Raw genomic sequence first — 26634 nt, 5'->3', positions numbered from 1 at the left:
GCCTAGGTGGCTCAGTTGGTGGAGCATCAGACTTCCTCTCAGGTTATGATCTCAAGGTTCGTGGGTTCAAGCCCCATGTCGGGCTTTGCACTGACAGCATGGAGCCTACTTCAGATATTCTCTCTCCCTCTCTCTCTCCCTCTCTCTCTCCCTCTCTCTCTCCCTCTCTCTCTCCCTCCCTCTCTCTCCCCCTCTCTCTCTCACTCGCCTCCTCTCTCCCTCCTCTCCCTCTCCCTCTCTCTCTCCCTCCCTCCCTCTCTCCCTCCCTCCCTCTCTCCCTCCCTCTCTCCCTTCCCTCCTCTCTCCCTCCCTCCCTCCCTCCCTCCCTCTTTCTCTCTCTCCCTCCCTCCTCTCCCTCCCTCCCTCTCTCTCTCATCTCCTCCCCTCTCTCTCTCCCTCTCTTCTCCTCCCTCTCCTCTCTCCTCCCTCCCCTCTCTCTCTCTCCCCTCTCTCTCTCCCTCCCCTCTCTCTCTCCCTCCCTCTCCCCTCCTCCTCCCTCCTCTCTCTCTCCCTCTTCCCTCCCTCTCTCTCTCCACCCTCTCTCCCTCTCTCTCTCTCTCCCTCTCTCTCTCCTCTCTCTCTCTCCCTCTCTCTCTCCCTCTCTCTCTCCCTCTCTCTCTCCCTCTCTCTCTCCCTCTCTCCCTGCTTCTCTCCCACTCATGCGTACTCTCTCAAAAATAAGCATTAAAAAAAAAAGCAGGCGTGGAACTCAATCAGGTATTTGCCCACTCGTATTCATTGTGGCATTATTCACAAAAATCAAAAAGTGGAAGCAACCCAAGTCTCTATCAATGGATGCATATCTCAACCAAATAGCTGAAACTACTAAGGCTGAACCTACTATTTAGCCTTAAGAAGGAAGGAAATTCTGACACATACATGAAATGGATGAACTTTGAGGACATTGTGCTAAGTGAAATAGGCCAGACACAGAAGGACAAATGCTGAGTGATTCCAGTTACATGGAGTACCTGACCTAGTCAGAAATCAGAGACCGGAAGTAGGGTGGGGGTTGCCAGCAAGGGGGGGGGGGAGGACTAGGGAGTCTGTGTTTAATAAGAGCACAGTGTTTCAGTTTGGAATGAAAAATTTCTAGAGATAGATGCTGCTGATGGTGGCATAACAGTGTGAATGTACTTAATGCCACTAAATTGTGCACTTAAAAATGGCTGACATGGCAATTTTATGTTACGCAAATTTTATCACAATAAAAAAAGTTTTTCTTTAAGTTTTGTTTTGTTTTTTTAAGAGAGAACGTCTATGTGCGCAAGCAGGGGAGGGGCTGAGAGAACCCCAAGCAGGCTCTGCGCTGTCAGCCTGGAGTCCGACGTGGGGTTTGATCCCATGAACCTTAAGATCATGGCCTGAGCCTAAATCAAAGAGTTGGACTCTTATCTGCCTGAGCCACACAGGAGCCCCAATAAAAAACCGTTTTAATGGCAGAAAAAAGCAAGGCGCAGAGAGCAAAGCTGTACTCCAGGCTGGGGCTGCCTGTCGAACCTGGAGGAAGAGTCCCTGGCCCCTCCGCTTGCTTCCTCAGGAGGAGCTCCCCCTCCACATCCCTGCCGATGACAACAAGGACCAGGCTGTCCTGCGGCAGAAGAGCAGTCAGATGTTTGCACGAGCCCGTCTGTGCCGGAGGGTCCCCCCGACCCCACAACAGGTACCCGTGACACAGGGTCTCCACTAGGCTCCAGCCGCCTAAAACCCTGGTCTGGTGGTTAAATACATTAAACCCATAACGCCAGACCTTTCACAAAGAAGCTGCCTCTGTCAGGAAAACAGTTATTCTGTTCATGGAGCCTTAGAGTTCCAAGAGCAAAGCTTGCCTTGGCCCAGTCCAAAGTTCCAAAGTTAATTTTTTGAAAACCCATCATTCTTCCCCAGTTGGGTAAAACTTTCTTATTTCTTTGGCAAAATAGCTCTCATTGGAAAGTAAACTTTGAAGTTGTTTGAAGCTAAAAGAGCTTTCAAAGGTAGCAGAGACAGAAAGAGCTTCACTTCTTTTGAAATAAACTTCTGGAGAACTCATCAGAATTTGAAAGGACTGTGGGACAGATGTCCCAGTGCTCACATAAGTAGTGAGGGGGTTTGAAGTGGTGTATGTGACCTGCAGAGATTCTCCTGAGACTCCTTTGAAATTCTGTTGGTTTCCCCTAATTGGAGCCAGCCGACTGTGGGGTCATGGGTGGCCTCAAGGCAGGTGGCTCCTGCCTGGCTTGGCGGTGGCCCTGAGTGGGTCAGCCAGCCCTGTGGGAGGGAGGGATCACCGAGCAGCCTTCCATCCTTCCCGGCTCCCTTCTGGAAGACAGCCCCACTCCTTCTTGTGAGCCGTAGTTCTGGAAGAGGCGAGACACGAGAATGAATCTGCCTTTCCAAAGTGCCACCTCAGACTGTGTAGTGTAGACCTTGCCCCGTTCCTTACCTACCACCTCCTGGCTCTGAGGCCTTGGGCAAATTACACACCATGTTGGGACCTCAGTTTCTCCATTTGTAAAATGGAAGTCAGAGTAGTACCTACCTTACAGGGATGTGGTTAGAAGTAACACAAAGAGGGGCGCCTGGGTGGCGCAGTCGGTTAAGCGTCCGACTTCAGCCAGGTCACGATCTCGCGGTCCGTGAGTTCGAGCCCCGCGTCAGGCTCTGGGCTGATGGCTCAGAGCCTGGAGCCTGTTTCCAATTCTGTGTCTCCCTCTCCCTCTGCCCCTCCCCCGCTCATGCTCTGTCTCTCTCTGTCCCAAAAATAAATAAACGTTGAAAAAAAAATTAAAAAAAAAAAAAAAAAAAGAAGTAACACAAAGAGGGGGGCACCTGGGTGGCTCAGGTCATGATCTCGTGGTTCATGAGTTCAAAGCCCGATAATTGGGCTTGCTGCTGTCAGCACAGAGCCTGCTTCAGATCCCCTGCACCTGCCCCTCCCTTGATTGTGCTCTCTCAAAAATAAATAAAACCCTAAAACACACAAACACACACACAGAGGGGCACCTGGGTGCTTCAGTCGGTTAAGCATCTGACTCTTGATTTCGGCTCAGATCATGATCTCCCAGTTCCTAAATTCGAGCCCCATATCGGGCTCTGAGCTGACAGCTGGGACCCTTCTTGGGATTCTCTTTCTCTCTCCCTGCCCTTCCCCTGCTCATGCCAGCACACTGTCTCAAAAATAGACATTAATTAAAAAAAGTAAACCAAGATATCTATAAAGCCTTTGGCAGAGTGCTTGGTATGTAATGTTCAGAAGATGAAATAGAAGTGTAACCAGGATCTGTCAGCATTTTGATCTGGTGTGATGTTCCTCCTGAGAGCCTTAGTGCTGTTGGAAGGAATGTCTGAGCACCCTCAGCGTGACTGTCCCCTTTCTTCCACACCTTCGCTTTGGCCTCTGGAGGGCTGGGTGGCAGGGATGCTTCCAAGCCTTCTACTCCATGTTTCTGGGTTCCAAGACCGCTCAGCCAAGGCTCCTCAGGCAGCATGTTGATGGGCCTTGGTTCCCTTTATGCCCCCCATGCTTTTTATTAGTCTAAATGCAGAAGCCAACTGCTGGGTTTTTATGAACCTGGGAAAATGGGCTCTTGATGATTATGAGGCATTAAATCTTGGAGCCAATTTAATAGGCACAGACCAGCATCAGAGTGAGCCTTACTTGTCCTGAATCTTGACGGGCTTCAGGTTTGAAGGACACGTGTCCGAATCCAGGAACAGAATGTCTCAGACTGAGCAGGGCTGTTTCAGGTTATAGAGCAAAGATGAAAACCTTTTTTCACATGTGTTGGCTGCAAAGAAGGCAAGAGTTTGCACTTCCCTTTAGGGATGATCAGATCGTGTTGCACATGATGGGGGTCTCCTGGGCTTTGCTAACATGTGACCTGGGCAGCTGGGCAGTCCCCTCACCTGGATTAGTGATCGCCTAGGTCCCTCTCAGTGCTAACACCCAGCAAGACTTCCCTGGTTTGCTCCTCCTTGCCTCCACCTAGCCTGAGCAAGGGTCTTCCCTCCTTCTTGCTCCCACGACACCTTGAACACACCTGTTGGGGCATTCTCCATTTTTTAAATTCTCTCCTAACGTGTCTCCCCACCAGATTGTTCTTTTTAAAAAAAAATTTTTTTTTTAAATGTTTATTTGTATTTTAGAGACAGCGTGGGCAGGGGAGGGGCAGAGAGAGGGAGACACAGAAACGGAAGCAGGCTCCAGGCTCCGAGCTGTCAGCACAGAGCCTGTCATGGGGCTCGAACCCACGAGCTGTGAAATCATGACCTGAGCCAAAGTCGGATGCTTAACCAACTGAGCCACCCAGGCGCCCCTCTGCCAGGTTGTTCTTGAAGGCAACACTATGCTCTTTTCATCCTCGATTCCCCAGTACCTTGTCTCAGGTGTGTAACAAGTGATGAATGAATGGTTGAATGCATACCCAAGGGATGGTTTATAATTCCGGTGAGCTTTGTCCCAGGTGGTGTGGGAGAAGGTGTGGCATTGAACCTTCCCATGGTATATATGCTTTTCTTGTCAGCCCTGCATGTCTTTTTATTTGTGCCTCTATTTCTTGGTAAAGCTGTACAAAGTTTTTCTGTTTTGTTACTATCTAACTTTTGACAGATCAAGGTGTTATTATTTTTCCTTGTGATTTTTAGGAATCTACCCAGCTTTCAGAGAGGGCTCTCACTTCTTTTTTTTTTTTTTTTTTTATGTTTATTTATTTTGAGAAAGAGAGCAGGGAGAGAGAAAGAAAATCCCAAGCACGCTCCATGCTGTCAGTGCAGAGCCCAATGCAGGGCTTGATCTCATGAACTGTGAGACCATGACCTGAGCCAAAATCAAGAGTTGGATGCTTAACTGAGCCACCCAGGCCCTCTCACTTCTAGTCTGATGTCATCCCTCAGTTTCTGCCACTCCCTGACCCCAGCCACCTGGGGCTGGCCCCCACCAGACCTCCACCCACCACACGTGCCTTCCCTGGACTTCTGGTTCCCCACGATTCCATTGGCCTTGTGTCCCTGCTGAATGGGCACAGCTCAGAGCTCACCTGCATTCCAAGCTCTGGCCTGTGAGAGTAATCTGGAAGTTTTAGAGCTATGTTTGCCCTGTCTCCATACTATGTCAGGAGCCACCCAGAACAGGGACCAAGGTTCTTCACTCTTCTTTGTCCCTGACACCTAGGGCTGTGAACACTTGTGTGTATGTGATGGTGACACTAATAATGCCGACAATGCCATCTTGCTTAGATTCATATAATAGAGACGGCTGGATCTGGAGCCCTGCCTGTTTCCCCTGCCACCCCATTAACACCAGCCTTTGCTTGAGAACAGTGGTCTCTAATCTTTTTTGGAATCACGTAGACTTTCTTTTAGAAAAGAGTGGAAAATGGGCATATGTACATACACACATACATACTTCACCTCTGGTTTTAAAAGTGTACAGAACCCCTAGGAGGTCAGGCACCCAGGTTTAAGGATCTTGTGCTAAAGAATGACACCACTGAACATCCTTAGGGAAATAAAATGGTAGCTGATTGCATTTATTTTAGCCCACTGCTTTCTGAAAACATTGGTTGCAAACAGTGTATCCCCCACCTTCCAGGTTGTTACGAATATTTTATTTTCCACAATAACCACGCGGTATCACACGGAAGCCCTGCCGATGAGGGGCCATTCAGACCCCTGGGACAGGCTCTTGCAAAGAATGTAATTCAACTGCTGTTGAACCCAGTTACATCTAAGTGAATATTCATGTGGTTTTAGGCACAGCTCTTGTGCCACAAATTCACTTTGGAAACCTTTCCTGAACAGCCCGGTAATTAGAACTGTGGTTGCTAATTACCTATACGATGAGGCAGATGTGCTAATAATATATTTTCAAAGGGCTCCGAAAGAGCTGTTAAAAAAATTAAACTACCTCCCCAGATGCTGACAGGAACACAGAAGGATCTTAGAGCGGGTATTGTCTTCCGTCTTGCTTCTTGGATGCCTGAAAGCGCTCTCTGGTTCTCTCCTAGAAAACAGGATCAGCCTTTAATAAAAAGAGAGTTCTTTGCAAGCGTGGCTTCCTTTAGAGGCTAGGGAAATGAGAAGTTAGGGAAATTGAAGTCTCAGAGCTCCAAACAAACAACACTTTGATGTGTACATCAGGGAGGTTGCCTGTTTGGCCTGCAGGGAGAAAGAGGGGGGTGGGCAGTCAGCAGGTGGTGGGTGAAGCAGGTCGGCCTGGGTCCACCTTCCCTTCCCACCCGCTGCCTGTTGCTGTGGGCTGGACACAAACCAAAAGGAGCAGTTCAACCCCCATTAAAAAGGAAAGGGACCAGCCCTGTAGTCAGGTGGGTGAGGTAGTCTGCACCCTGGCTCTCCTACCGTCTGGCTCTGGCCTGGGCGGTCCATCAAGCTCTCCGTCCCCGTAGCCCTGGTTGAGAGAAATTGAACCAGATCAATAGTTTTCAACATTGTGTTCCCTAGAGCTTCAAGGATCTCAGCAAGAGCCCTAGCAGCTCCATAAGCGGTTGATTTATTTTCCCCCAATCATATTTTTCTACCTAGATAGCTTACATATCTTAACATTTATATATCATATGTAAGTATTTTAACAGCGTGATTAGGTTGCAATTCACACCACCATCCATTTAAAGTATACTGTTCGGTGGGTTTAGCATATTCACTAAGTTGTGCAACTATCACCATTGTGTAATTAAAAAAAAATTTTAATGTTTATTTATTTTTGACAGAGCATGAGCAGGGGAGGGGCAGAGAGAGGGAGATACAGAATCTGAAGCAGGCTCCAGGCTCTGAGCTGTCAGCACAGAGCCCGATGCGGAGCTTGAACCCACAAACTGTGAGATCATTAACTGAGCCAAAGTCGGACACTTAGCTGACTGAGCCACCCAGGTGCCCACCATTGTATAATTTTAGAACATTTTCATCACCCCAAAAAAGAAACCCTGTGGCCATTAACAGCCACTCCCAATTCCCCCTACTTCCCACACCCAGCCCTAGACAACCACTAATGTACTGTCTGGACAGATTTGCCTGTTCTGGGCAGTTCATATAAATTGGAATCCCACAATATGTGGTCTCTTGTGTCTTTCACTTAGCATCATGTTTTCAAGGTCCATCCATTTTGTAGCATGTGTCAGTACTTCATTCCTTTCTATTTTTTTTTTTTATTTAAAAAAATTTTTAAGTTTATTTTAGAGGGAGAGAGAGAGCTGGGGAGAGGGGCAATGGGGGGGGGGAGAGAGAGAGAGAAAGAGAGAGAGAGAGAATGAATCTTAAGCAGGCTCCACCCCGAGCATGGAGACAAACATGGGGCTTGATCCCATGACCCTGGAATCACGACCTGAGCCGAAACCAAGGGTCAGATGCTCAACTGACCGAGCCACCCAGGTGCTCCAGTTCTTCATTCCCTTTTATGGCTGTGTAATATTGCATCTTACTCATCCGTTCATCCGTTGTTGGACGTTTGGGTAGTTTTCACATCTTGGCTGTTGTAAATCATGCTGCTTTGAAGATTCACGTGCAAGTTTTTTGCATGGGTATGCTTTCGTTTCTCTTGGATTACATCTAGGAATGGAATTGCCACTTACATGGGGTAATTCTGTGTTTAACATTTTGAGGTATAATTTACGTTGTATAATATATACATAATAAAAGATGTACAGTGCATGTATATATATAGTTGTATATAATATATATTTAATATATGCATAATGTATAATATAAGTAGTTGTATATAAAATGTTTTTAAAAATTGCAGTAAGAGCACCTGGGTGGCTCAGTTGGTTAAGTGTCTGATTTTGGCTCAGGTCATGATCTCACAGTTCATGGGTTCGAGCCCTGTATCAGACTCTGTGCTGACAGCTCAGAGCCTGGAGCCTGCTTCTGATTCCGTGTCTTCCTCTCTCTCTGCCCCTTCCCCGCTCGCGCTCTATCTCTCTCTCTCTCTCTCTCTCAAAAATAATAAAACATTAAAAAAAATTGTAGTGAAACATAAACTAATAGTGTTCTATAACCCTATCACATGGGTGACCATCTGTACATTAATTATGCATTAATTAATTTCTGCTGCCAGAGGAAGTTGATTTTTTTTGTAACTAAGCTTCACCTGCCACATCTTTTTTAGTTGAATTGGGTCCTGAGATTTTTAGAAATGGTTACCATAGGCACATACTTATCTGTGTCAATTGAGATTATCTCTGTACTGTACAACCAAGACCAAAGAAGCAAATTAGATGCTAAGATTGATCTTAAGAGTAGAAATGTCATCCATAATTCCTGGTTTCATATTGTTTGTACATCAAAATAGCTCTAATAGTGGTTGAGTTATAAGTACATTTTATATGGTCAATTTATAAAATTTATAATTTGTTTTATATTTTGGGATTTGACATAGATTCGTTTGAAAAAAATGTGCTGCTCAAAAGTTTGAACCTCAGTGATCTGACAAACTCTGAGGTCCCAGCTTTGGTTTTGGACCTCATTCCCATTATGGCTTTGGCTTCTGTTGGCTTGCCAAGGGTCTCGGGAAAGTCCCCCAGAGCGATGTTAATCTGACTCCCAGGAGCAGTTAAGATCCATCGTCGCCTCGCGTGGGCCACCTGTAGCTGCAAACAGTTGCCCCTGCTGTACTTAAGCATTTATTGAGTACTTACTATGACAAAGTAACATAGTTATTAAAGGGGTTTCAAAGAAGGGAAGACCTAGTTATGTGTCTTCAGGGTACTGGCAGTCTGGTTGGAGATACAGGGTGTAAAATAAGAATGAAATCATTCTACAAGTGTCTAGATAGGAGTATTTCCTAATACGGTGAAGATACCAAATGTAGGAATTCCGAAACAGTCAGGGGCAGCTTCACAGAGCAGGTGGTTCCGCACCTGTAGGATTTGGAAGGATGAAGAGCAGGTGAAGCAGATTCTGAGTTTTCTGTTGAACTAAGATTTGGTGACCCTTGAGGCATTCCTTGCTCCATAAACCTGTTATGAGGCCGACTCGGAAGTCCCCGGTTCCTCTCAGCTTCCATAAAGGGAGTAAACATCGTGGTGAAGGAGGAGCAGGCATTTTTAAAAAGCCTTCCAGAAAGGAATGAGATCACTTGGGCCCCTTGTTAGGAAAAAGGACGTAATTGCTTTGGAGCCGGGTGGACAAGGAAGCATCAATCTTTGTTTCCATAAACTGCTATTGAGCGTGGGCCGAGGTTAATCTGAAAAACTAGAAAATAAAGATTGATGAAACCCCATCAATCCTGAATTTGCTATAAATAATTGCATGCTGTTTCTGAGCTGTCAAAATCCATTTCTACTGAAGGCCCTTTGGAACAGGGAAAGGTCAAGCTGGAAACTAAGGGAGAAACTCAGGGGAGCGATTATGCTGGAAGGCAGCTTCCTAAAGGTCTTCTTAAATACTGATGTGGAAGTAACCAGCCTGCCTGACTTCCTGCTGGTTCTAATTAAGTTAGCTCCCGTTGACCTCTCACCTTTCCGGAACTGGGGCGCCTGGGAGAAGAGTGCACCTGTCGGCAGAGTTGGGCTTTCTCCTGGAGTGTGTGCACCCCAGCCTTTGTGCGGCAGACCCCACAGAGCCGGGCGTAGAGAGCCCTTATTTTGCTTTTGAATGGAAAATATGTAGGTATCTGGCTTAGAAAGTCTTTTGCCTGCATAGGCATTCTTGCAAAGGGATCAGTAAGTCCTCCTAGTGATTGGGAAAGAAAGGTGCGGTCACCCATGCCCAGGCCATTGTCAGCGTGGAGTATTTAAGAGAAGGCCCCGTCCTGAGTGCAGAGAAGAGGGTCTGGGATGAAACACACTTCCTGAAGAGGCTTGAGATGAGTGGAGGCCACGCGTCCATCAGACACGATTCGGTGCTCGTGGGCCTTCAGAAGGCTCAGGAAATGGTTACGGTCAGCCTCTTTCTGAGGAAGCAACCCCAGCCTCTGCATCTGCACCCTCCTCTCCCATCTGAAGCCCTGCAGTGTTCCTGCACCTCTTCTGTTCTTCTGGTGTCAGAAGGAAATGCTGCATGAGTGTGCTTGCACACACACTTATGTGGTGCCAACCCTAGCCCCACCCATCTGGTCCAGCTCCTCCTGGAACCGACCCTGTCCGTCTTATTGGGGGCCTGTTTCCTGGCTCCTTTTATAGGCTCTTCCCTGACTTTGCCTCTATGTCTTGTGCTTACTTACCTGGTGGCCCATCCTGTTCAGCCCTGGTAAGGCATGTGTCTGAGAAATCCACTCTGAGTTTACCTTTTGACTCTCCCACTATAGTCTGGTTGCCTCTTCCCAGTTAAATCTCGGTTCTCCTTTGAGCTCACTCATGCCCTCCCTTGTCTCCCCCGTACTCTGTACCTAGTCTGTGCTGGCCTTAAACTCTGGACCGGGTGCTGGATTCCCAGTCACCCTTCCCACCTGGCTCAGGGAATCCCTTCTGCAGAGAACACCTGGATTTGAGGGCTTGAATTCTGAAGGCTATCCAGAACATATGTGAGTTGGCACTGTGCTTCTTGCACTGGTTACATTAGATTGACAGAGCTATTTTCTTCCAGGCTGAAGCCAACCCTTTTATTTTTGAGTCGTTTTCCATTGCTCGTGTCTCTTTCCCACCCTCAACCTGTCGGGGCTTGGTCCCCACTTGTCTCCCCACCACCCCCTCATTGGTATCCAGCATGTTTCGTAGCAAGGACAGCATCACTTATCTCAGCCACACAAACCCCAAACCTCTCTGGATCCTAATTTTTTTTTTCTTTTCAACCTATAAGCCTGCTTTTGGTTTTTGCTTTTGCACATTTGGCCACCTTGTTCCCTCCAGCTGCAGGGCAAGGCCCCTCCCTTCCCTCCAGGATGAGGCTGGGCCCGGATTAGGATGCAGCACTGTCACTGAGCTTGTGGCCCTGGCCGGCCCCTTTATTTCCTGATACCTGGAGGATGTCCCAGGAGATTGGACCGGTGCCTTGCGGTAGCCAGTGTGCTGTGTCAGACTGCTGTCTTCTGACCTCCCTGTCCACTGTCTTTGTCAGGGCAGTTTGAACTTGTCCCCAGAGGGAATCATCGTGGATCTTCATACTGGGGAATGACATGATGGAAAGGGTGTTTTGTAAGATTAGGGTGGTGGTGGGCAGGGTGGACCCAGGCCTCTGAGGAGTGAATACCTGGCCGGTTACTAAATCCTGCCAACAGGTCTGTCTCCGAACAGCCCTAAATACCAAGATGACCTCCCACCTTGGTTTTCCAGGATTTGTTGAGTTTGATGAGAGCTTTGAAGCGAAAGTAAACTCAGGCAAGCCCAGTGCCTTTGTATTCTCTGGAAACATTTAAAGTTGCTTTCTTGACCTGCGTATAAAAATGTAGAAACAGATCTTATTTGAACAAGCTGATTGCAACACTTAGTGGATGGATTTTAAAATTTGATTTTTGCCTGATTCATCAGCTACAAGCTTTAAAACATAGCCACTTTGAAAGTCCGTTTCCATTCTTCCTTTTCTTAAGATAATCTGTTTTCCTTCTTTTACAAGGAAGACTTCCATGATCTGCCGGGGGAGGGGGGTTGCATGTTTCTGTCTGTATCCCAGGTATGGGGTATGGATCTGGCTTTAGGCACACAAGCTATTATGGGCAAAGGAGGTTTTTCCTTGCACAGGCAAGCCAACTGTGTGCCTTTTGCTCACAGGCATTGCAAGGACTGACTGGCCCAGTAGGGTGTTGGTGGATCACCCCAGCCTGGTGTCCGGGCCCAGCTAGTCTGCCACCGTGATGGCAGATTTCGTGGCTCTCCTCTGGGATTTCCTCCACAGTCTGACAGGCAGCCGTTGCCAGGTGAGCACGTAAGGGCCATGCTGAGTCCATCACCACCTTTGCTGCTGGACAATGCTTTAGATCCATGGAAAGCAGAATTAAGCATGGCTCTAAGAAACATGTCTTTGTGCTAAAGCTAAGGCCAATTTTGCTCTAAGACTATGGATGTAGCTTCTTTTAAGAGGTGACAGCTGACTTTTCTTTCTTCATCTGTGAACACATACGTATTGGTGGAGAAGAAGTTTGCTTCTTCACTGAGCACACTCTAATTTGACTTCTGCTAAAGGAGCATCTGGAATCTTGACTTTGACATTTGCCAAATCATGAACGAAATTATCATAACTTAGTTGCTGAATCTGGAGAGTAAGCTCATGATGTCGTGGTGTTAACAACTCAGAGCTATGTTAGAGAAATGAAGGGAGTGCATGTTAGAGGTGCACTTGGCTTTCAGAGAGCCTACTGTTTGAAAACCAGCATTTTCACAAAAGATACCAATGAAAGTGTAATTCTTGGATATATGGAGGTTCTTCTCCCTAGGGTTCCTTTAAGTAGTAGGCTCCCATAGTAAATAAGTTTACCAATTATAGATTTAGACTCTGCTTTCCAAGAACACCTTTTCTGCATGAGCTGAGCGCTATTTTTAGAACAAAAGAATATTTCTGTGATGTGGAGATACAAGAAAACAGGGTAGGATTTCAGGACATTTTACAGAGATTTTCTATCTGCTAAAAAGGTCAGCTAGTTTCTAGGCTAGTGGGCTCCCTGTCTTTTCTTGCTGGGCCCTAATTGGGCCCCTTGGAAGCTTTGAACTCTAAGTCTGAAAAGGAGACTAGGAGATGAAGGCTCCCGTAGTCTCTTGGTTGAAGTGGGACTTCATGTCCAGCCCTGTCTCCTTGCCCGCAGCCGGGTACCACCAGCTTTACCTGGGGAAGGGGGTCTGTATCCTGATAGTCTTCAGAGTTTTCTGAGACCCCAGAAATGTCTCAGACCACTGCTCCCACACCTGCAGGTTGACATTGTGAACCTGTGGACATCGGGATCAGGCCTCAAGGTGAGGTTGGAGCCCTGCTTCTTGCTTCCGCTGGTGGTCCTTGATCCCTCTCCTCCCATCTCTGCTGACCACCGCCTTTCTTGCTTGCTGGTCCATAGCCAGAGAACAGGGTACCCAGCCCTAGGGACAGCTGCCCAGCCTGGGAGAGAATCCTGGATTCCCTATTGGCTCCCATTCTTCTATCCTGCTCAGATGCTGCAAGTGTCCCCAGTGATGGAGACAGATTGCAGCTTTATCCCAAGGCGGAGTGCTGTTCCCACTGCCCTTGCTTTTCCTTTCCATGGTTTCAATCATTGACAAATCTTTATATTTACATTTATAATTAGATGTGGAACTAGCAAAGAGCCTGAGAGGATATACACCAGACTCTTGGGTTTTTTTGTTTTTGTTTTTTTAATGCTTGTTTATTTTTGAGAGAGAGAGAGTGAGTGGGGGAGAGGCAGAGAGAGAGGGAGGCACAGAATGCGAATCAGGCTCCAGGCTCTGACCTGTCAGCACAGAGCCCGACGCAGGGCTTAAACTCATGAACTGTGAGATCAAGACCTGAGCCAAAGTCGGATGCTTAACTGACTGAGCCACCAGGCACCCCACATACACCAGACGTATAAAGAGTGTCCTCTGGCCCTTGGGGTTTGCTTTTCATTTCTTAGTTTCTACTTCATACATTTCCTGATTTGATTTTTTTTTTTTTTACAGTGAGATATATTACTTTTATAGTCACAAAAGCAGTACAGATTCCACTTGGGAAAACGAATGTTTAATAAGCTCAAAGAGAAGAAACTCATTTTAAACATCACGTCTTCTACCTGCCAACTGCCCAGCTGTCCCTTCTCCCTTCCCACCGTCCCACTAGATGAGCGTCTGCTGTCTCCCTCTACTTCCTGTTGCAGTGAGGCATTGGGAAGCTTCCGGAGGGTGACTTCTGGCTTCTGTTGACCAGACTGGGAATTCATATATTGAATAGGAAGAGCCTACCAATAGTTGTGCATAGAAAAGCATTGAGTGGAAGGTCAGGTGCTTTCTGGGAAAAGTCCATAAGAACCCACCTGCCTGTTGGAGTTCGTCGTTGCATTCAGCCAGCCTGAACTGCGTACCTACTGTTTGCTGAACATGCTCCATCCCTAGGCCACAAAAGTGGTCCCTTCCCTAAGCCAGCCCATTGTCTAGTGTGGTTCAGTTTTGTCTGAGGGAGAGAGACAGACATAGGTAACAAAGCAAATAAATTACAAGTGTGCACATGTCTTGTGACCATGTTAATAGGTTATTTTTATGGTTGTTGTGTTTTTCCTTTTTTGGGTCATAATAACTGTCTGAATGGATCTGAGGTAGCCATGACCTCAGCTTGCCCATTAGCTGTGTAGCAGGTATCCGTGATGCCCTCACTTCTTCACACGTGTGAAGACATAACTGTGCCTGCCAGTGGCCCATCTTATAGCCAGGAAGGGGGCTCCTTACATGGGGGAAAACTGGAGCCACAGAGGAAATTGCCTTTTTGTTAGGATAGCATTGGTTGGCCCAGATGGCGTACGTCCCTTCTTGCTCTCAAAGCTCATGTTTTGATCTCAGATTTTTAACGGGCCCCAGGGTTCCGGTGGGCAGTCAAGGGAGAGAGCATTGATCCAGCCTTACTCCCTCATTTGACACTGAGCCTAAGGCCAGGGGCCACTTTCCTTGTCAAATGCTGGTCCTGTCAGTGTCACATGCTGTCCCCTGTGGTGCCCTCTGCCTGATGTTCACTTTTGGGCCAAGCTGCTTCTTCAGGTCACCCCATAGGGGGATTGGCCTTGATCATCTGGCCCAGGATGACTCTGCCTGGCCTCACTGATCAGCAGGGACAGCAGCGAGCCCAGAGTTCAGCTCTGGTGAGGTTCTTTGGGCAGTTGCCCCCCTGCCCACATCAGCGTTCTCTCTCTCTCTTTCTCTTTCTCTTTCTCTTTCTCTTTCTCTTTCTCTTTCTCTTTCTCTTTCTCTCTCTGAGATACTCTGCTAAGAAGAGATGGCCTTTTTCCAGAAGCTCTGATGAAGATGCCCCGGGCACGGCTCCCACCTTGCCCCTTACTCTCCTGGGGTCCCCAGAATCACTGCTGACTGGGCCGGCAATAGGTATGGCCAAGCCTTTGAGGATGGCCAGGTGGCTGGGCCCACTTACCCCACCCCATCAGTTTGTGTGGGTAGTCATTGCTCTTGCCCTGAAAGTGGAGCTGCTGACATTTTGGTGCCTAAAAGACACTTTCAGAATCCTGGCCCTGGGTCTTCCCTTGTCCAGTCCCCTGTTAGCCTGGTCACTTGTTTTTCTGTGTGATATTTTTCTCTTCTCCCAGTGACCTTTCCTTAAGTTTTCAGTGTAAGTGGATTTATTATAACCAGCCCTGGGTCCCAGGAGCTCACAGTGACTTCCTCTGCAGTGAACCATCAGCCCTAATGATAAAGTGGATTAATTTGGTCCAGGTAGGTGTATCCAGATAGGCAGTCTTGTCATGAATTAGCATTTCCTTATCTAGACAGAGTCCAGCGTTCAAAAGATACTGGGGACTTTAGGGAGGCTGGCATGTGCAGTCGTTGAATGTGAGCCACATTGGCCTCAAAAGTGTTAAGGGACAGTGTGGAAGGGCCCAAATCATAACCGTCAGACTGGGCAGGGAACCTTGAGTTCTGACGACTCGCCCTGAGGACCAGTCATGGACTCTTCCCATTCGACCACGTCCACACGTAATGCTTGGGCTCTTACTTAATGTCTACTTGCTTAAGAAGAAGGCCAAGTATTCTTTTTCAGTCATTAAAACCTGCAAAGACCCCTGCTTGTTAACTGTGCCTGATGAGGAGGAGTTTGCATGGTAATGGACTTAGTTTATGAGGCAGATTGCAGGGTGAAAAGTGCCTGGTGAAGCTTGGCCACCTTCCCTAAGCTTTCTCTTCCATTTCAGGCTTCCGGAGATAGAAAGCAAAGGGGGAGGTTATTACATACCTTGAAAGGATCTAACAAGGGGCAGAGATGAGCACTGCTGGGTTAACACCACAGGGCATGCCCTCATGGCAGTGAACAAAGGCTTATTTTATGTGGGAAGGGCAGGCACTGCATTTTTGTTTTCATGGTGCCTTTTGACCATAATGTTCTTTGCAGACTCTGTGTGTCCATCTCAAAGAATACAGTTGACCCTAGGGGCGCCTGGTGGCTCAGTCGGTTGAGTGTCAACTCTTGATTTCTGCTCAGGTCATGATCGCAGGGTCATGGGATTGAGCCCTATGTTCCATGCTCAGCGCAGAGCCTGCTTAAGATTCATATTCTCTCTCTCTCTCTCTCTCTCTCTCTCTCTCTCTCTTTCTTTCTTGCTCTCTCTTTCTCTGTCCCCCTCTCCTTCTGCTGCCTCCCCTGGCCTTCTGCCCTTGTCCTTATCTGTTCTCTCTCTTAAAAAAAAAAAAAAAACAAACAGTTGACCCTAAACAACATGGGGGTTTAGGGGCACTGCCCCCCACTTCCCCCGCCCCTGTGCGCAGTGGAAGATTTGTTATGTTATTCTTTACTCCCCCCAAACCACTAATAGCCTATTGGTGACTGAAGCCTTACTGATAACAAATAGTCGACTAACACATATTTTGAACGCTATATGCATTATATACTGTATTATAATAAAGGAAGCTAGAGACAAGAAAATGTTACAACCATAAGGAAGAGAAAATACACTTACAGTACCGTTTGGTGTTTATCAAAGAAACTTCACATGTAAGTGGACCTGCACAGTCAGTCCTGTGGTGTTCAAGGGTCAAGTGCAGATTGTTTGGTCCCATTCATGAAGAAGGGAGTCACATCCACTGAATTTAGAGGAACAAGTACGTATCTGGGTTTGGGGATTTTTTTTTTCCCCTTTAAGGAATCCAGACCTTAAATTCCTGTGTGTGTGTGTGTGTGTGTGTGTGTGTGTGTGTGTGTGTGTGAGAGAGAGAGAGAGAGAGAGAGAGAGAGAGAGAGAGAGAGAGAAACTATACCTGTTCAGCTCATGAAGAGAATATCAAATGTATTGACTTTTAAAAAACAAATCCTGGGCACATGGCTGGCTCAGTCAGTAGAGCATGCAACTCTTGATCTTGGGATTGTGAATTCAAGCTCCATGTTGGGCATACAGATTACTTTTTAAAAATCCTCATAAATGTATGGAAAGATATATTTGAATTTGGTTATTTTTCAAATAAGCACCTTTCTTTTCTGGTATAGGAAGAGCTGCAGGCAGCTTTTTGATAGGGAAATTATCAGATTGTGTGCTTTTGTGAACGGACCTATCTTTCCAGGGTGAACACCCTGGTCTCAATGTTGGACGAGAGCCTGTGGGGTCCCAGTTGCCCACAAGGGTCTCGTGTGTTCACCATGGGATTCACTTGGCAATTGCAGCTGGAGTGCTGGCCATGCCGTTCTTGGAGAGCATGGGAGGCAGCCCCAAATGCTGGAGGAGATTGAGGGGTTATTAATGAAATTCCTTGGAGGTTGTTCCATGGATTCCCCCTTGAATATGAGCTCCTTGAGGACAGGAGTCCAGCCTGGGTCTGCTCTGTGTTCTCCACAGGTCAGGCTCATAGTTTGTGTGGGTCAGCACAGGGTATGTTGAGAAAATGCACAAGCCTGGCCTTTGCTGAAGCCTTGGGTTGTATCTTTGCTCCCCAAGGAGCCAACCCCAGAACTTCTCAGTGGACCTCTGTTAGGATAATTGTAGGAGGGGAGGAGGCTTTGAGGTTGCTCTGTCACCCACCCTGGTTGTAGATTGTGCAGAACATGAAAATGTCTATTTACTGGCCGTCTGAAAATGCTCTTCCACAAAAGAAGGCTTAGAGTGTAACAGAATTTGTTGAGATTTCCAGGATCTGAAACCTATACTTTATTTCTGCCTGTGGATGTAAATTAGGTCTAATGACAATTTAGGTGTGCATACTTAAGTTAATATTTGACTTTTGATTTAAAAAGTCAGAACATTATCCAGAGATCAACAGACTAAACATTTCAGTGACTCCCTTCTAGCTGTGGAGGAGAATACTGGTGTTAAGTGAGAAGGTTGGGGGTGCTGATTTTATAGATGACCAATGCATCAGCAAAGGTGCCATGTAGTTATGCTTAGAGGGTATAGGTAGGTGTTGAAGGAGCATGTACTGCGCGTGGGCTCAGGCACAAGGCATTTTGAGTGCCCCGGCTACTGACTGGCGTTGGAGGAGGGGCCAGAGCTAGGACAGCTAGCCTAATCCTAGACAGTTGGGCTGGGGTGAGGGAATGGTGGGGGAGGTGCCAGGTCAGAATGCAGCCTCAGTGGGGGGAACTGGCGTGTCATGAAAAACCCAGTAGCGGGGTGCCTGGGTGGTTCTTTTGGTTGAGTGCCCAACTTTGGCTCAGGTCATGATCTCAGGGTTCACAAGTTCAAGCCCCGTGTCGGGCTCTGTGCTGTCAGCTCGGAGTCTGGAGCCTGTTTCGGTTTCTGTGTCTCCCTGTCTTTCTGCCTCTCCCCCACTGGCACTGTCTCTTTCTCAAAAAAAAAAAAAAAAAAAAAAAAGTAGCTACTGATCATGTTTTGTCCTGTGCCAGGGACTCTCTGTTTCTTAGTTATTCTCCTTTTCCTATTTCATAGATGAGGAAACTGAGTCTCAAAGATTAAGGACTTTTCTAAATATCCAAAGCCCCTGAACCCCAGGACTGAAATCTGAGTTTGTCTGACTCAGAGTGCATGGTCCTTGTGGAAGTCCACCTGCCTCTGGATGGGGAATGCGGGGGGCCCGATCCCCGAGAGCTGTGATGTGGGGGGGTATGACTGACTGGGTATCTGCCCTATACCAGCCTGGGACTCTGTACCAAGCAGATTTAGTACCCAGAAGGGCTGTGCTTCAACTGAGGGTCCAGATAATGTCAAAACCACAGCTGCAAGGTGTTGTCACAGGGGCCCTGGGATAGCTGAGTCCCTGCAGTTATGGGGCTGCGCACAACAGTCCCCCTTACTAATGAATTGGCCACTTATAAACTATAAAATCCGTTCCCGTCCCCCTCAGCACCTGTGGACTCTCTCAGGTAAGACCATTGTCTCCTCACAACCATTGCCTCAGGTCTGGGCTGACTGTTAGAAATCTGGGAATACGATGGAAATGGAAATTTACTGTAAGTCAATTGCAGAGTGACACTGCAGATCTTGCAAAAGGTCCAGTGTGTCAGGAAGACACTGAAGGTAGCATTATAGAACTCTTGGTGCTCCCACACGGACAAATGAAGGTCTGAGAGAATGCCCGCTTACTGTTGAAGAGCAAAGACTGTTCTAGATGACTGCTTTAGAAAGGATTTGATACCAAAACATTAAGAAAGGTTCTTCAAAAATTGATGAAGCCCTTGAATAGTTGGCAAAAATGACCTTTCTGATTATCTTATTAAAAGTAAAACATAAAGCGAAAGGTAGTTGTTCAGAAAAAGTACACACAAGACAGAAGTTAAAACATGTTTCATTTTTTGTTCTTTAGGACAAATTAGAACATGGTTATAACTGCATGTTCTTAACCTAATTTTATCAAATGTATTATAAAATAGGCTTATCCTTCTCATTTTAGTCCCTTTTTTTCAAAGTAAAGACCCAATCGGATTTTTTCTATCCACCCTCCTCAGCCAAACCATTTATTATGAAATGATGGTCTTTGTTCAAATGGATTGATTGTAAAGTTACCAGCCACCATGCAACCCTGGTCCCTATACCAGATATTCTGTTAACTAGGACCTGTTCTTATTTTAATCTGGCAAAAGAAACTAGATTAAGGAGGTTTTAGCAGATGGTTTGCAATTCTTTAGCAGCCCGGAAGAGTCCATATCTTGCCTAATCGTGCCCTGATATCTATTCTTACTGGTGTGTGAGAAACTCTCCTAAAGGAGTAATGTCTTCCAGAGATCACAACTTTTTTTTTTTTTATCACATCCTAATGATTTTCAGATTTTATTTAATATGACTTTAAAATTTAGTATTTATCAGTTAACCTGGTTCAGACCACTGATATTTGAATACTTAACAGTATTATCTAATGCTTTAGAAAAACTGCACACAGTATCCAAGTTATATACTATAAGAGGCACCTTGTCTTTTTTGAGGGAATCCTAGCATAAAAGGATCACCTTCCCTGATCACCACAAAGCGGCCCTATTAACCAGGGAGAATGCTCAGAACTCAGCAAGGCAAGATGGGCTTGGCATTCAGGGTGCAGGCTGGGAACATGGCAGCCTCTTTAAGATAGCTCGTGTCAAGTCTTTTTTTTTTTTTATTTTTTAGAACAGTTTCAGGTTTACAGAAATGTGTGATCCATTTTACAATGCGGTTTTAACTCCTAGGTTTTTCCCTCTCTCTGCAGACGTCGCCTCATTTCCCAGAGATCATCCTTGGAAACCCTGGAAGATATTGAGGAGAATGCCCCTCTACGGAGGTAAGTTTTTACTGTTGCATGTAAATGGCCTGCATTACAATACAGCAAAGTTTGATTTTTTTTTTTTTGTCCTTAATCTACAGAATTAAAAATTTAAAATAATGGCCTCATCTCCAGACTCATAGTTTGGAAATCCCAACCCTGAGGACCATTAGGGCACTATTAAATCTCAGTTATGTATTGGAAAAGCGCAGTTTGCATGTGGATTTGGGTGCTGTTTGCTTTTCAATTTGAAAGCTGCTGCTTGATGAAGACGAGCCCATTATTGTCTCAGCTTTCTTAGGTTCAGTGACACAGTAATCAAGTCCTGGACTTCATTAGCAAGTGCCATCAGTAGTTGCTGGGGAAACTCAATTAGGATCGCCCTGGGGGCTTCTTTGGGGCTGAAAGTGATTTTTCCATTGGGATTAGAAAGGTGCTTGCGAGGCATCTGTGTTTGGGTGACGGCAGTTGCTGAGCTGTGCCAGGCCTCTGGCAGCTTTCCTTCCTCTAATCCTGCACCTTACCACCAACCCCCTTCTGTGCCTTGGTCCCCCTGGCCCTCGTCAGTGAAGGAGCCGGTATTCACACAGGACTTCTCCTTTAGTCTTTGCGGCAGGGGAGCTAGGTTGGCCTGCTCCCGAAGGAGGTGAGGCAGCCTAGAACACGGTGGCTTCACAGGGCATGCGCCAAGGTTTCACGGGGCATGCGTGGCTGATGGCGCAGAGGGAGGCCCGCGGGAGAACGTGCGTTCCCATTGGCTCTCACCAGCTTCCGGAATCCATGTCTGCGTACCTTGTGCTTTAGGCCCTGGCTACGGCTGGGGAGTGCGGGCATTTGGGAGGGTGCCGGCATAGGTCTCACCCTGGAGCCGTTCCCTTTCCCGCCGGAGGTTTCACTCCCGAGTTAGTCCTGTCCACAGACCTCCTGGATGGAATGTGGAGCATAGACAGGTGGGGGGATCTGATCGAAAGTATTGGGTGACTGTGAGTCTCGCCGGTGATGTCATCCCAAAGAGAAAGTCCGGGCCACTTTTGAAGTCTTTCTGAAAACGTACGTAACCTCTGGGATCATCGTAGGGTGAGCGTGTGGCTGTGGGATTAATGTGGCTTGGGTGCAAGTGTTCTTCTATCCCTTACTATTAAATGTTGAGAGAAGCTCTTTCCTGAAGTAGCCGTACAAAAAGCTGCATGAAAAGTCCACTTAAGGAGCTGGCTCTGGTCCAGAGTAATCCTCGAGAGTGGAGGAGAGAGGTTCTCAGGTGGCACTGAGCGGCTTTGGCATTTGGGCAGGTAAGGTCACTCCTGCCACAAACGGGAAATCAATGAATAGCACTAAAAAGCTCCTGGTATTTCTAGAGGCTGTGAGAAGCCTTGGTTAAAGCAGTGTGATAGCTGTGAGTCAAGGAAAACCAGGTAAAAAAAATGTTACTGCATCCTTGGGGATTCCAGGTGGTTACAGCAGGGGTGGGGGAGGGCGAGGAGGAACTACGTGCTGTGTTTCTGGTCACGTGTCACGTTTCTGGTCACATGCCGCTTGGTCACCTCTGTACCCTCCTCTCAGAATCTCTCAGGCTGATCCTCTGCCCTCTACCCCTCAGCCCTACCATACCACGTTTGAGCATACTGAAAAGGGCTTATCTGCCTTAACTATAACTTTATCCAATGCTTACTTATAGAATACTATACTTAAATTCCAAAAAGTCTCATGTAAATATAAAATTTAAAAAACAAGTCTGAAACCAAAGGAATTTGGGCAGTTTGAGAAGGCTTTATTTTCCCTATTAGACTTTTCTGAACTTAAAAAAAGTTCTAATATTTACTTAGAAATGATGAACACTGGGTGATGTATGGACTTGTTGAATCAGTATATTGTACACCTGAAACTAATATAACACTGTTAATTATACTAGAATTAAAAATAATAACTACCTTAGAAATGTACTTATTCCTAGGAAGTAAAGTTGACATGGTATAGAAGGGATGTTAGTTTGGGAGTCAGGGGGCCTGAATTCTTGGTCTGATCCTTCTACTAGCTGGTTATGGCCTTGGACATTTTATTTAGCTTCTCTGGGGCCTCAGTTTTCCCATCTGTAAAATGGGAAGGGAGGGGAAATTGATCTCTAAGGTCCTCTCCAGCTCCCAGTTTTGTGAAATGAATGTACCAGCAATGACACTGAACTGTTTTGGGAACTGTGGGGGTGGAAGGCTATTAGCCCAACTTGCTTTTAAACTCAGCACATTGAACAAATGGCTGCAAGGCATCTATTAAAAACCTTTTGCATAATTAAGTGTATCCTGTAATCAGTGCTAACAGGAAAGAGCTAATCTTTCATTAAATTAGTTTTTAATTTAATTCTATCCTAATTTAATTTTGCATCACTTAAAATGTATGTTTTTAAATGGGTACTGAAATTAATTCGTTCTTTGCTTAACCTGCCACAAGCTGAGTGCTTAGTCTTCCAGTTTCCTTGGCAATTGTTGCTAATGCCACAGTTCTCTTTTAAAGCATTTCTTAGATTCTCTGGTGGTTGAGTTGAATGCTTTAAAAAAAAATGCATGACAACAAACAACTTGCTGAAGGAGAGGCTGGATTAATAGCATATTCCCTTATAATCATGTGCTGATATGTTATCTTTTTCAAAGGCTTGCTTGTCTCTGGCACATCAGTTTGCTAGTAAGTTAGGGTCCTGCACCTACCTAGAATGAATTAAGCATTCACAGAGTATTTAGACTGAGGAGTTTTCCGCCTGCCTGGTGGTTACCTGGTATTCCAGTATTAAGGACTTGGGACATTGCTACGAGGTGCCCAGAAAAACCTCAGTTCAGTGGTGGCAAATTTGGCAGCTGTCTCTACCTGCTCCTATTTTTCAGCCTGTCTCAGTTGGCTACTGCACCATAAAGTGTTAACTGACGCCCCCTCCCTTCCCTGTGAGTGGCAAAACCACCTGTGGCCCTTTTGCCACCTTCCAGTTCTAGCAGAAGATGGGAGGGGGGGTAGTTTGTGTTCCACCCTGAAGGGTAACAAACAGCTCTTCTTTTTGCAGGCATGGGAGGCAGAGAGAAGCTCAGGTCTTCTGTCTTCTGGGCTGGGCTGGGTACCAGCTTCCTGCTGCTGGGGGCAGGAGTACCTATCCACTACCACCACAGTCTAGCTCTTGGCTCACTGCCCTCCGTCTGGGTGGCTCAGGAGGCTCTCCTTTTTGGGAGGAAGCAGGGTAAGGGTGTGAGGACACTCCTGGATACTTAGGCCCTATCCAGAAACCAAAGGAAGCATAACCTTCTGCTTTCAGAGATTCTCCTCTCTCCAGTGGCTATGTCTCTAGAATCTTCTGCAGTGTGTGTGAGAGACAATTGGGGACCTTGGGTGGGCTGCAGCCTCAAAGAGTCATTTTGGAGATAGAACTGAGGCAGTTTAGGGTCCTGGGTCTGCTTCCGGGAAGCCGCCCAAAGAAGGCAGAGTGAGGTTCCATGCCCTTGAACATCAGTAAGACTAAATCTAACTTTGGAACCCTGGATTAGGAAGGGGTTGATGGGTGCCGTCTATTCAAACCCTGCCTGAAGGCCACAGGAAGCATCTACTAAATACAGGTCTTTAAAAGAATCCGTCTTAAACCAAGAATTCAGGACCCTTAGTCACAGCTGCAATTTTAAGAATATAGGAAGCAAATAATAACAAAATATGCATCCTTTGTAGCTAATGGTTGGTTAATCACAGCACTGAAATTTGTGTATGAATATTTACATGTGTATACACGCATATGAATGTGAATGCTTGTATTTGAATGTGTCAATGCTTGTATTTGAATGTGTCACTTGACAGTTTATGACTCTCTCCTATGTATTATTAACATTTCATTCTCACAACAACGCCAGGAAGGATCTGAAATATTACTAGTGATAGGTCAGGGTGTCGGAATTGGTAGTGAGTTTGGGGCTGAAGGAAGGGAAGACTGGTTTCTGAAGTGTCTTGCAGGGCCACACAGGCTCTGAGCATGGTCCACGGACCCTGCCTTGATGTAGTGGACATGATTTGAAGGGAGGCTTTCCTTCGTGAAAGCTACCAGATATCTGATCTGATGTCTCTGCTTTAGCCTGTACTGCATTCACTTCAGTATGATTGTTTTTTTCCTTCAAATTAAATGGAAAAAAAAAAAAATCATTCTCAGCACTCTCAGGGAATGGCTTCTAGGAAGACTGGCCCTTACTAGAGGCTGGCTAAGGGGGCTTGGAGGGATGTACACCTGAGGTCTGGACTGGGGACAACACCCAGTTTCCTTGAGCTGGGCCCTTAGAGTGGGTATGCAGGTCTGCTAGCTTGCCCGCTCCCCAGTCCTGTACCCTAGCCCGTCCCCACATCCCACCTGCGCTCAACTGTACATCCTTGTTGGGTTATCTTGTTAGTCTTACCTGAAGCCTCAAAGTTCAGAACTGACTAAACTTAGCTGGTGGCCCCAGCCCAGACCTCATTGTGGCTTTGGGAAGCCAGGCACTGCTACTCCAAAACTCATTCTTGAAGCATAAGGTCCCAGGTACCCAGGCCCCATGGCAGGAGCCAGCCCTTGGGACCCATGGTCAGAAAGGCTTGAGTAAGACAAAAATTTTGGTAGCAAAAACCCAAATAGAAATATCACAACTCCCTTTCTCAAGACAAGACCAAATTTCAAACTCCTGTTTGTTGATTTTTTTTTTTTTTTATTGCTGTTTTGCTTCTTGCAGTTGCCAGGTGAACTTTGAAAAATAGACAAATAAGCTCTTTTTAGCCTGTGGGTCAGTTCTGTTAGTCCTGTAGTGCAAGCAAATGCCGTATATTCCAGGAAAAAGGTAATTGGAATTCAAGTCATTTTGTTCAACAAATATTCATTTACAATTTATCTTGAAAACAGAAAGAAAGAAAGGAAACGGCCACTAGCTGGGCCGCTGCTTCCAGGCATAGTCAAGTTAAGCATTGAAGCAGCTGTCCAGGTGGCTCAGGGCAGAGTCCTGCTACAGAAGAAAAATGATTTGGTGTTGTTTTTAAACTGAATTTTCCAATGTTTTTCTTCCCCCTCTAAATTCTTTAAATTTACCATTTTCAGTTCCCATTACTGTTGTTGATACAGGAGAATTCTTTTTAAGATGACAAGAAAGAATAATGACTTTGGAATCCGTGTAGGTTATGTTATTGTAACTGAGGACAATAGTTTTCATTAGCTGGCTTTCCAGAGACCCATATAAATTATCATCAGGATTATCAAGGAAGTTGTCTTTCGTTGTTTTTTTTTGTTTGTTTGTTTTTTTGTTTTTTTTTAAAGCTTCCTTGCTTCCAGCCGTATTGTCCTCATTATCCTCAGGGATGATTCAAACCATTTGTCTGGTCTTCCTTCCTGTCTTTGTGTGGAGATGTCTCAGCTGTCCTGCAGGCAACTGACCGGGTTTTTGAAATGACTTTATTTTTCAGATGTCGAACTCTCTCAGGTTCGCCCAGACCAAAGAACTTTAAGAAGATTCATTTTATCAAGAACATGCGGCAGCACGATACCAGGAATGGCAGGTACCACTGTGACAGAAGCTGCCCCACCAGCCTCCCTGTTGTGGGAGGGGAGGGAGGGTCTGGTGTGGATGGGAGGAGGGGGCCGTTTAAATGGCCAGAGCTCCGCAAAGAGAAACCCACACTGTTAAGATGAACAGGACTTCATGGAACCTTCCCAGACTCTTTTCTAACCCCCTCCCACCAGAAGTCTATAAAAAATAATGCTGCTTGATAGCGCGCAAAAGCTTGGTGAGAGTTTTAGGTTAACCGCAAATGGAATATTAAATAGTACTCAAATATATTTTTATAGAAAACTGAAGAGGAAAAAGTTGCTTTTTTTTCTTTTTCTGCTTTGTTGGGCTTTGTTTTCTTTCTTTTTTTTTTTTTTTCATGAGGGCTACATGCTCTGGTCAGTAAATAATCCCATCAGATCTGTGCCTGAACTTGGTTTTGGTGCTAACTTTGCTGACTGTCTTTAGGAAAGCAGAATGACAACTTTGGCAGCAGATTCTTTTTGGGCGCTGATTCGAATGCCTGGCCCTGCTGACATCTGGAGCACATGTTTCTCCAGCTCTTCCATTGCTCTTTTGGAAAGTACTATTAAATGAAAATTACCGTAATTGAAATTCATATAACCTTGGTATTAAAATTCCCGCAACAAATAGAGCAGAATCCTTGTTGCTGGCATGCTTATGACTGAATAGCCACGTCCGTTCATGGGAGCCTGACAACAGCATGGGGACAGAGCCCCATAACTCTCGGGGTCCCTCATGCCCTGTACCTTTTAGGAATGTCTCCCTCCCACTGACCCATGACCTGGAGAGTGGTTTCTCTTGAATGGGAGAGTTAGAGATATCGCCTCAGCAGAGGTCCTGCCACAAAGACCATTTTGTGTTATTGCCTCCTG

The 26634-nt window shown here is 46.2% G+C and overlaps 1 protein-coding gene across 1 annotated transcript in view; it reads left to right on the top strand.

Moving 5' to 3' along the window:
* The window catches only part of CABLES1 (Cdk5 and Abl enzyme substrate 1), a 113777-nt gene that overhangs the window by 27216 nt on the left and 59927 nt on the right, over positions 1 to 26634 (top strand). The window contains exons 2-3 of the mRNA XM_030336768.1: positions 20166 to 20237; positions 25656 to 25748. Coding sequence (XP_030192628.1) covers positions 20166 to 20237; positions 25656 to 25748 — 165 coding nt within the window. The remainder of the gene's footprint in view (positions 1 to 20165; positions 20238 to 25655; positions 25749 to 26634) is intronic.

Source organism: Lynx canadensis, chromosome D3, assembly GCF_007474595.2.
Source record: "Lynx canadensis isolate LIC74 chromosome D3, mLynCan4.pri.v2, whole genome shotgun sequence".
NCBI lineage: Eukaryota > Metazoa > Chordata > Mammalia > Carnivora > Felidae > Lynx > Lynx canadensis.
The sequence above is the reverse complement of the archived record's forward strand: the minus strand, read 5'-3'. Positions and strand labels throughout refer to the sequence as shown.